The sequence below is a fragment of the Oncorhynchus tshawytscha genome, linkage group LG06, assembly GCF_018296145.1.
Source record: "Oncorhynchus tshawytscha isolate Ot180627B linkage group LG06, Otsh_v2.0, whole genome shotgun sequence".
In the NCBI taxonomy this organism is placed as follows: Eukaryota; Metazoa; Chordata; class Actinopteri; order Salmoniformes; family Salmonidae; genus Oncorhynchus; species Oncorhynchus tshawytscha.
The window spans coordinates 41,036,184-41,047,644 of record NC_056434.1 but is presented as its reverse complement, the minus strand read 5'-3'; the positions used below and the strand labels follow the sequence as shown (position 1 = coordinate 41,047,644).

General features: G+C 44.2%; 1 protein-coding gene across 1 annotated transcript; it reads left to right on the top strand.

Annotated features, from left to right (window-relative positions):
- On the top strand, nucleotides 1-10,842 carry cry1b (cryptochrome circadian regulator 1b). The gene is made up of 9 exons (XM_024398906.1): nucleotides 1-561; nucleotides 3,888-3,996; nucleotides 5,340-5,482; nucleotides 5,746-6,019; nucleotides 6,208-6,660; nucleotides 6,769-6,920; nucleotides 7,230-7,432; nucleotides 7,743-7,862; nucleotides 9,829-10,842. Exons 1-9 carry the CDS (start codon nucleotides 404-406, stop codon nucleotides 9,912-9,914), a joined length of 1,698 nt encoding a protein of 565 aa, XP_024254674.1. The 5' UTR covers nucleotides 1-403; the 3' UTR covers nucleotides 9,915-10,842.
- Nucleotides 10,843-11,461: the final 619 nt, after the last annotated feature.

Genomic DNA, 11,461 nt, shown 5'->3' with positions numbered 1-11,461 from the left:
GGGTGGAGCCGTTGTCAAAGAAAGTTCATTTCAACAGGGAACATTTTCTTAGAATATGGAAATACATTCGAGTGATACTGGAAGACAGTTTAATTTCTCATCAAAACGCTCTACCTACTGTACTTTAGTTCACTCTTCTTCCGTATCTGGAAAATAGCAAGATACGGCAACGCAATTATACATTTTTCGAGCTGCTAGGCTAGCCATCAGGTCGAACATCGTTTATAACAGGTTAATAAAAAATATTATAACATTACATTATAAAACCATCTAGGCGACATAACCGAAACTTAGATTGGGCATGCAAGGGCTATTGTTTTAGCTCCTACGCGTTTTGTTTTGACATCAGCGCTATAACCAACGACTCGAGTCGTGGACATAACTAGAATAGACAGCAGGTGAAATGGTCGGCAACACGATCCACTGGTTCAGGAAGGGACTGCGGCTCCACGACAACCCCTCTCTAAAGGAGTCGATCCGGGGAGCGGACACCCTTCGCTATGTTTACATCCTAGACCCCTGGTTTGCAGGGTCCTCCAACGTGGGCATCAGCAGGTGGAGGTAGGGGTCCTAATAGTAGAATGCACAAGGTGCTATTTCTAAATTGGGTAGTGCATCATCAGTTCCTCTTGTCATGTTAGTCATTGCAGACCTTAGAGAGATATTTATAACTTGTCAGAAATGTCCAGATCAACTAGCCCATGTCAGCTAATGTTTTTTTCATTTAATTTAGTATTTTTGTTTAACTGCAACATTTTATTTGCACCCCATAACAACATTTATAGAATTGCAGGAAATAAGCTTTAAGCTTGCAAAATTCTCTCCACCAATGAGGGGAGTGAGCAGTTTCCCATAGAAAGCGTTTGGGAACCCCTGTATTAGAGGACGTGTTTTAATTGATTGGCTCGTATTGCACTCACCCAACATGGATGTGTTTACCGCAGATGTAGGTCACACAGGTCCCTGCTTTTTGCATTGCCACGTTTGTGAATTTGCCTAGGGGCTCTGATGGATCCATCATGGTTTCCTTTTCGATAGATTATGACCTTGTGGGCATGCCAGACGCCACTTATGCACATTTGGTCAATAGGTTAAGGAAAACCCAGATTTGGTTATCATAACACCAGAAGGAGGAATCCCAGTGCTGTAGGTGGTTATGAATGACATTAGTGTGTGGGTGTGGTGTACCGCTTAGGCAGGAAACTAGGGCTTTCCTAGCACCACACTTATGCACACAGTTATAGTAAATATTGACTGTCAATTATTGCATTACAAGTACATCTGTGTGCCACACAGGAAACAAGGGCATTCCAGGGCACCAAGGACAGTTGATTACTGATTTACCTTGGATTCCCTCCCTTTCATTTAGCCCACATACTATGCTGCTTTAGTTTGGCCACTTATAAGAATGTTCATGTAAGGCATAACCTCCTGTTTTAGAGCAGGAGAAGGGGAGAATGACCTGACTGCATTACCCATGTCGAAAACATCCCTGTACGCAGGGTATTCTCAGTAGTTTCTATTACCACCGGGAGAGTAGGCCTACATTTCAGCAGGGTTTAAGAACATGCATAGCAGTAAGGATTATGTAAGTCCCCCTCCCCATCCTGGCTGAGTGCGGGCAGGCATTGGAAATGGGGCACTGTGTCATTGGGGTGGTTATGACATTCTCCTCTCCAGTCCTCGCAGCTTTGACCTACATTCAACCCACCGCTCAACCCCACTTCCTCCTGAGATCTAGACTTCTCTTATAGTAGCTGCCCTATTAGCCGGTGATTGAGCCAGGCAGCTCACATACAGTGGGGCAAAAAAGTATTTAGTCAGCCACCAATTGTGCAAGTTCTCCCACTTAAAAATATGAGAGAGGCCTGTAATTGTCATCATAGGTACACTTCAACTATGACAGACAAAATGAGAAAGAAAAATCCAGAAAATCACATTGTAGGATTTCTAATGAATTTATTTGCAAATTATGGTGGAAAATAAGTATTTGCTCACCTACAAACAAGCAAGATTTTTGGCTCTCACAGACCTGTAACTTCTTCTTTAAGAGGCTCCTCTGTCCTCCACTCATTACCTGTATTAATGGCACCTGTTTGAACTAGTTATCAGTATAAAAGACACCTGTCCACAACCTCAAACAGTCACACTCCAAACTCCACTATGGCCAAGACTAAAGAGCTGTCAAAGGACACCAGAAACAAAATTGTAGACCTGCACCAGGCTGGGAAGACTGAATCTGCAATAGGTAAGCAGCTTGTAGCTTTACCAGCCAGAACAGAATGGCATAGGCTGTCCTAGCTATAAGAAAGAACACTTCTCCTCTGGGACCAGCACCAGCCTGCTAGAATATATTTAGGCCTAGTCAATATAAAGTTCCCAGTGTGTGTAGTCTGCTCCAGGTGAGTGGAACAACTGAGTCTCAGATGGGATTTAGCATACCCAGCAATGTTCACTTTGTGGTCACCATGCATTACTCTGCTGTTCAAGTGTATGCATGATGATGACATTGCTTGCAGGGCCGCTAGTCGTCATATGTTGCATAATAGGTTATATTACCTTTTCAGAGATCATATTGTAAACCCTGCTGCTTGTGATAAACGCTCTACCAAACCTGTTTCATTCGAGTTCCAAGTACAGCATTCACTGTGTGAATGGAGGACCGCAACACAAAACGAGGACACCATTCTCAGATAAGGGTCTGGATGAATTGATGCCTCCTTAAAGGGACAGTCCAGTCACCCAACACAGAACACAACGTTCAGACAGTCGCCCTCTCTTGACTTGGTTGATATCCAAGTTGTCATAACAAATTAGGCCTAGTTAAAGGAGTAATTTATTGGCTACATGATACAATGATGACTCATGTCATGCTTGCTTCAGCAGAAGTCAATATTATTTTGTGGTCAACACTTCCCATGTAGTTTGAGGATCATATGACAGCAGAATGAGAAGGTCTAAGGTAGGGCTGTTTGTAGAGGATCAATCAAGCAGTCCTTCCCCATTGGCCCAGGCTTGTCACTTATGCTAGTGTACCCACTACTTCGGCAGAGAATGACTGTTCGTGTTAGCAAGAGATGTTCTGTAATGTTGATACAGGCTTTGTGTTCGTGTTCGCTTACTCAGAAATGTGAGGAATTACAGTTTAAAATCTCCACATTCTAATGAGGGCTTGTAGTTCCACTAGCCATGCTTTGCCAGCTGATGGAGCCGTCTATCGTTTTGTTAAACTGTGGACTTTGCTGTGAGCCGAGAGCGCCCTCCTGTTGTCATGTAAATACTACAAGGCTGGGATGGTACAGAGACCTTATTGTTCTACATGACTTACTCATAGCGTAGTATGTTCCATTCAGTCAGACAGATCTTCCACTCAATGTTTCCAATCAAGTGTTTTAAATGACAGGCAGAGGATTTGGCCTATGTAAAATTTAGAGTGCTTTTATAATCTGGTGGTGAAGGACATGTTTTCTCAATAGAATCTCCCTGCATAAAGCTCTCTGCACTTAGAGAAGCAGCTGACATTCCCATGATTGCAATTCCTTTCCACTAGCCTTCTTTTTGATTCAATCACCACTTTACATTCACTTCAAAGGCTTTGTTGCAATGACGTAAAGCCCTTTGATATGGTGCAACTCTACTTACCACATGTATTTGAGCCACGGCTCACATGATGGATGTATGGATCATATGTTCACTCGTGCCTAATGAGAGCTGGAACATCCATCATGTGACCTTGGGATAACGACTAAACTAAATACCATAAAACATAATAAAATAGGCGACAGGTTTTTTGTGAATCCTGAGCAGGAGGCCTTGTTACACCTGTAGCCTATTTCCTCTCTGATTATATGATCAGATCATTGATCATCTTCTCTGTTTGATTCCAGGTTCTTACTCCAGTGTCTGGAGGACCTAGACGCCAGCCTCCGCAAGCTCCACTCCCGTCTGTTTGTCATCCGGGGCCAGCCTACTGATGTCTTCCCCAGGCTGTTCAAGGTACAATTAACACTGTCACACTTGTACTGTAGTAGTAAACCATCACACTACCGTATCAGAGTTAACCCATCACACTTACAGTACTGCACAGCCACTGTGTACTGTACACGTATGCCTCATAAAAGTACAGTATGCCCCATAGAAATACAGTCTCGTGGGATTAAACTAGTCAGTTACTGTACTATACTTCCACTGTGTCATATCGTCTCAAATGTCTTGATATACAGTGCCTTCGGAAAGTGTTCAGACCCCTTGACTTTTTCCGAATTTTGTTACGTTACAGCCTTATTTTAAAATTGATTGAAAATTTTCCCCCTCATCAATCTACACACAATACCCCATAATGACAAAGCAAAAACAGGTCTTTATACATTTTTGCAAAAAAGAGAACTGAAATATCAAATTTACATAAGTATTCAGACCCTTTACTCAGTACTTTGTTGAAGCACCTTTGGCAGCGACTACAGCCTCAAGTCTTGGGTATGATGCTATAATCATGGCACACCTGTATTTGGGGAGTTTCTCCCATTCTTCTCTGCAGATCCTCTCAAGCTCTGTCAGGTTGGATGGGGAGCATCACTGCACAGCTATTTTCAGGTCTCTCCAGAGATGTTCGATCGGGTTCAAGTCTGGGCTCTGGCTGGACCACTCAAGGACATTCCGAGACTAGTCCCTAAGCCAGTCCCATGTTGTCTTGGTTGTTTGCTTACGGTCGTTGTCCTATTGGGGTGGCAGGGTAGCCTAGTGGTTAGAGTGTAGGATTAGTAACCAAAAGGTTGCAAGTTTGTATCCCCGAGCTGACAAAGTACAAATCTGTCATTCTGCCCCTAAACAGGCAGTTAACAGCTGTCATTGAAAATAAGAATTTGTTCTTAACTGAAAAGGTCAAATAAAATAAATAAAGGTCAAATAAAAATAAATAAAAAGGTGAACCTCCACCCCAGTCTGAGGTCCTGAGCACTCTAGAGCAGGTTTTCATCAAGGATCGCTCTGTTCATCTTCCCTTGATCCTGACTAGTCTCCCAGTCCCTGCCACTGAAAAACATCAGCAATGCATGGTATTGGCCAGGTGGTGCCTGGTTTCCTCCAGATGTGATGCTTGGCATTCAGGCCAAAGAGTTCAATCTTGTTTCTGAGAGTCCTTGAGGTGCCTTTTACTGAGGAGTGGCTTCCACTGTATTCAGTCTTCACTTGATCTGTATGTGAACATTAGTACTATTTGAATTCCATGGTATTTTCTATGCACTTCCTACGTGTTCTTGATCTTTACCAAAGTTCCCTATTTACCATGGCGTCTGACTGTGGTGTGACTGACCTTGCGTCTCTCTCTCTCAACTTCCCAGGAATGGCAGATTAGCCGGCTGTCTTACGAGTACGACTCTGAGCCCTTCGGCAAGGAGCGTGATGCCGCCATCCAAAAGCTGGCCAGCGAGGCCGGGGTGGAAGTCACGGTCAAAGTCTCCCACACGCTCTACGACCTAGACAAGTGAGTGAATCTTACAGATACACGTACACATACACCGTCAAGGAGATCTAGCTACTGTAGTTCATGGCTGACATATATTAGATCTTGTGAGAACACAACCCATGTCAAAGCAATGAGAATGTTATTACCTTGTTGTTATTAAGTCATCAAGATGCGCAAATACGCAAACATGATGTATTAGCAACATATTCATAACACTAACATTATAGTTTAATTTATGTGATGCACTAAATTCCGCTATCTCTGTCCATGTGTCTCTGTAGGATCATCGAGCTGAACGGAGGCCTGTCCCCTCTCACCTACAAGCGTTTCCAGGTGCTCATAAGTCACATGGATGCCGTGGAGATGCCCGCCGAGACCATCACCGCTGAGGTCATGCAGAAGTGTGCCACGCCCATCAGTGACGACCACGATGACAAGTTTGGCGTGCCGTCCTTGGAGGAGCTTGGCTTTGAGACAGAAGGCCTGGCTACAGCAGTATGGCCGGGGGGAGAGACGGAGGCCCTCACTCGCCTGGAGAGGCACCTGGAGAGAAAGGTGGGAAGGAGTCCCTTCTTTGTATCCCACCACTACAGAACCAGTGTGGTGGACACATACAGTACCTGTGTTGGAATCAGTTTTCTTCCTGAAAATGTGACTGTGTTTTAGAACTTAGTGTCATGTGCCTGTGAGATAGACGGGTTCCACTGGGGTCCTGACTCAAACCCTAACCCTCTATGTTCCAGGCGTGGGTGGCCAACTTTGAGCGTCCCCGGATGAACGCCAACTCCCTGCTGGCCAGCCCCACGGGCCTCAGCCCCTACCTCCGCTTCGGCTGCCTCTCCTGTCGCCTCTTCTACTTCAAACTCACTGACCTCTACAGGAAGGTGAAGAAAAACAGCTCTCCGCCCCTCTCACTTTATGGCCAGCTGTTGTGGCGCGAGTTCTTTTACACCACGGCCACCAACAACCCCTGCTTCGACAAGATGGAGGGCAACCCTGTGTGCGTGCAGATTCCCTGGGACCGCAACCCAGAGGCGCTGGCCAAGTGGGCCGAGGGGAGGACAGGGTTCCCTTGGATCGACGCCATCATGACCCAGCTGAGGCAGGAGGGCTGGATCCACCACCTGGCCAGACACGCCGTGGCCTGCTTCCTGACCCGGGGAGACCTGTGGATCAGCTGGGAGGAGGGCATGAAGGTAGATACTGGGGCAGGGGGAGAGAGGAGATGACAGGGGGAAATCTGATGTATGTATGACTGTTTATCGTTCTGTTTGTATCTCAGCGTGTGTTTCTGTACCTGTCAGGTATTTGAGGAGCTGCTGCTGGATGCAGACTGGAGTGTGAACGCAGGCAGCTGGATGTGGCTCTCCTGCAGCTCCTTCTTCCAGCAGTTCTTCCACTGTTACTGCCCCGTGGGCTTTGGCAGGAGGACAGACCCCAACGGAGACTACATACGGTAAGATCTTCCCTGCACTTAGTTGTCCACTGCTAATTTTAACCAGTGTGGTACACTGTACTAGACCTTAGTGTTTTATTTCACCATGCTTGTGACAAGGCATGTAGAACATGCAGAAAACCATGACAAACAATTTTGTATACGACCTGCAAGACTACAATGTCTCATTATACACTCCATAGAGTCTTAATGAGATTTCCATGCTGTACCAACTAGAAATGTCATGGGAAATTTGTTTCATTATTGTTCATTTCAGAAGTCACCATGGTCCTTTTTTTAAACGGTCTTTTCTCCATTTGTTTTTTCCAGGCGCTATCTTCCCATACTGAAGGGCTTCCCGGCCAAGTACATCTACGACCCCTGGAACGCACCCGAGAGCGTGCAGAAGGCGGCCAAGTGCGTGATCGGTGTGCACTACCCCAAACCCATGGTGCACCACGCCGAGGCCAGCCGCCTCAACGTGGAGAGGATGAAGCAGATCTACCAACAGCTCTCCTGCTACCGCGGCCTGGGTGAGCACAGAGCGCATGACCTGCTTAATGTACAGCTAATCGCTTTGAAGTCCGCTGCAAATCAGCTATTTTCAGACATTAACAATTTCCATGATAAGCTATTCACAAAGTGTCATAGAGTAGAAGTTTTGACTTTTAAATATAATGAATAAAAGTGTGGGGGGGGGGATCAGCACTCCTACTTTGAAATTGATTGTGAATACAGTGACTTTATTTTATTTTATACCTGTATTGTTACCATTATCAATGATTGTCTATGGGGCTGTGGTGTGGTAGAGACTGACTGTCCAACTCTGTCTCCATTTCACAGGGCTGCTCGCGACAGTGCCTGCCAATCCTAATGACAGTGGACACGGTGCAGGGGTCATGACTGGTCCAATGCCAGGGCCCTCCCCTGAAGAAATCCAGAATGAGGGAGCCGCTCAAGCAGGTAACAATCCTCCTTAGTTCCTTCCTTGACTGCAACAGAGAAACTGGGATTTTTCCAAAGATCAGTGTTAACCTTAATCTTATCTACACTGAGATTGACTATGACTTCATCCATCTCTGATGTGGGCTGTGGCATGGGTGGGAAAGGTGTGTCATGTGATAGTACTTGTCAGGCTTGATGTTACTAAGGATGATAAGTGGTTGCAGATTGGAATAGGCTTTTAATTGACCTCCCTGATTGAACAAAGGGTAGATCAGAATAGTAATACCGATCAGAAATGTTTGCATTTTTCCATAACCAAATACATAGGGAAATAATCAGATTACAGTTGAAGTCAGAAGTTTACATATACCTTAGCCAAATACATTTAAACTCAGTTTTTCACAACTCCTGACATTAAATCCTAGTAAAAAGTCTCTGTTTTAGGTCAGTTAGGATCACCACTTTATTTTAAGAATGTGAAATGTCAGAATAATAGTAGAGTGATTTATTTCATCATCACATTCCCAGTGTGTCAGAAGTTTACAACCTAAATTAGTATTTGGTTGCATTGTCTTTAAATTGTTTAACTTGGGTCAAATGTTTCGGTTAGCCGTCCACAGGCTTCCCACAATAAATTGGGTGAATTTTGGCACATTCCTCCTGACAGAGCTGGTGTAACTGAGTCAGGTTTGTAGACCTTGCTTGCACATGCTTTTTCAGTTCTGCCCACAAATTTTCTATGGGATTGAGGCCAGGGCTTTGTGATGATGGCCACTCCAATACCTTGGCTTTGTTGTCCTTAAGCCATTTTGCCACAACTTTGGAAGTATGCTTGAGGTCATTGTCCATTTGGAAGACCCATTTGGGACCAAGCTTTAACTTCCTGACTGATGTCTTGAGATGTTGCTTCAATATATCTACATAAGTTTCCATCCTCTTGATGCCATCTATTTTGTGAAGTGCAGCAGTCCCTCCTGCAGCAAAGCATCCCCATAACATGATGCTGCCACCCCATGCTTCATGGTTGGGATGGTGTTCTTCAACTTGCAAGCCTCCCCCTTTTCCTCCAAACATAACGATGGTCATTATGGCCAAACAGTTCTATTTTTGTTTCATCAGACCAGAGGACATTTCTCCAAAAAGTACAATCTTTGTCCCCATGTGCAGTTGCAAACCGTACTCTGGCTTTTTTATGGAGGTTTTGGAGCAGTGGCTTCTTCCTTGCTGAGCGGCCTTTCAGGTTATGTCAATATAGGACTCGTTTTACTGTGGATATAGATACTTTTGTACCTATTTCCTCCAGCATCTTCACAAGGTCCTTTGCTGTTCTGGGATTGATTTGCACTTTTCGCACCAAAGTACGTTCATCTCTCGGAGACAGAACGTGTCTCCTTCCTGAGCGGTATGACAGCTGCGTGGTCCCATGGTGTTTATACTTGCGTACTATTGTTTGTACAGATGAACGTGGTACCTTCAGGCATTTGGAAATTGCTCCCAAGGATGAACCAGACTTGTGGAGGTCCAAATTTTTTTTCTGAGGTTCTTGGCTGATTTCTTTAGATTTTAACATGATGTCAAGCAAAGAGGCACTGAGTTTGAAGGTAGGCCTTGAAATACATCCACAGGTACACCTCCAATTGACTCAAATGATGTCAATTAGCCTATCAGAAGCTTCTAAAGCCATGGCATTTCCTGGAATTTTCCAAGCTGTTTGAAGGCACAGTGAACTTGGTGTATGTAAACTTCTGACCCACTGGAATTGTGATACAGTAAAATAATCTGTCTGTAAACAATTGTTGGAAAAATGACTTGTCATGCACAAAGTAGATGTCCTAACCAACTTGCCAAAACTATAGTTTGTAAACAAGACATTTGTGGAGCGGTTGAAAAACTAGTTTTAATGACTCCAAACTAAGTGTATGTAAACTTCCGGCTTCAACTGTATATGATCTAAACATTTCTATTATCATTGATTTTGATTCAGGCAGAGGACAGGTCGTTGTGAAGCGTCGCAATGAGGACCTCACACCGGGCTGTAGCAACAAGGCCCGGAGGCAGACCAGCAACTAGTGCCTGAAGAGGAGAAGAAAGAGGGGATTCCAGCCACTCTGCTCTCCAGCAGAATTGACCAGCGCCTCAACGTTGCGTTCTCCTTCCCTGACTCTGTCAACTCTACAGGAGCACATCTACCTCAGTTATGTGAGCAGCAGCAGGAATGGAGGAGGAGAGAAGGCTGCAAGCATTCCACAAACTCTGCCAGCTTTCTATGAAGTCAGCTGGCTAAATGGAACATCCGACCACATGATGCCCAGAGAACTAATGGTCTGTGACCTTCTGTCTCTGTGGAGAATCTCAAACCCACAGCTCAAATCACAAGTCCACAGTGACACTGTCCCCAGTGTTACTAGAGGTAATGCTGTCTCACAAGATGACTCTCTTTAACATGCACACCACCAAACTGTCTTGAATAGAAATGTTGGCATCACTATAATTAATACAAAGAACATGGATGCACAAGTTATATTTGCTGAAAGAACACTGGGTGGTGGCTGTGTTTGAGCCTGAGGGCATGCTATGCGCAGTATAATATACAGTCTTAGCCTTTGGGAATGGCATCAGCCTCAAGCTGATAACATGATTACCCAACCTGGAATTGTCAGGTCAAATGCCCCTAGTTATTCTATAGGGTATAATGCCGCCTTCAAGTGCTGTTGGATATTCAGAAATCAAAGGTTCTGAGGAGCATTTAAAGGCAGCAGAAGTGCATAATACATTTTATAAACACATTTCCTTCTTATTAGCCTTTGTAAATGTTTTAAGGGAAGTATATAACCCTTTCTGTATATAAGTGTGTGTGAGTGATCCAACTCACAATTTGTACAGTAATAATTTGATATAGCATGATTTTGTTTTCTTGTAACCCAATTGTTATTTGTGTGTGAAGACTGACAAATTGACTGTTCTTTATGTATCTGTAGTAAAAGGTTAAAAAAATGAACACTGGCTCAAAGTAATATTTATTTTAGTGTAATGGTTTGCTTATGGCATGCACATGCAAATATTGGTTGTCTTAAGTTCAATGACCAACTCAGTGGCATTGTGGTTAGTGTCAACCCTGACATTGGAAGGTTGTGAGTTCGATACCTGGCCATGGTCATACCAAAAATGTGACCTGGTGTGACTGCTTTGCACTCAGCATTGAGATAAATTGGGGGTAAGGCCCTGCAATAGACTAGCGTCCTGTACATGTACATCATGCTGCCTCACGCTACAGAAATAGGAGCCTGGCTCCGGCTCGCACAAGCATACTTACTTTACAACTTAAGTTCAATAATACAAATAGTATAAAGTAAATGCAAAATACAATGAATCTAAAGTAATAGTGGTGTAACAGCTTTGCTGGGCCCCTGCAAGGTTTGAGCAAGGGATTTTTGGGGGGGTGACTTCCTACAATGATACACATTTTACCATAGGCTAAAGAAAATGTTGTCTAAATGTTCTATTTTACACATATTTCCATAGGGCAGAGAGAAAATGTTGCTGTTTCAAAGCTAATTTGTAAGGGTTTTCTTCTGGTGAAAGAGAGGCGGACCAAAATGCAGCGTGGTGGTTATTCA

Bases quoted from the DNA above. Each gene is read 5' to 3' on its own strand.
- cry1b (XM_024398906.1), top strand. From the start codon at position 404: ATGGTCGGCAACACGATCCACTGGTTCAGGAAGGGACTGCGGCTCCAC. The intron at 5,483-5,745 runs GTGAGTGAATCT...GTGTCTCTGTAG, and splicing joins ACGCTCTACGACCTAGACAA to GATCATCGAGCTGAACGGAG. The intron at 7,433-7,742 runs GTGAGCACAGAG...TCCATTTCACAG, and splicing joins CTCCTGCTACCGCGGCCTGG to GGCTGCTCGCGACAGTGCCT.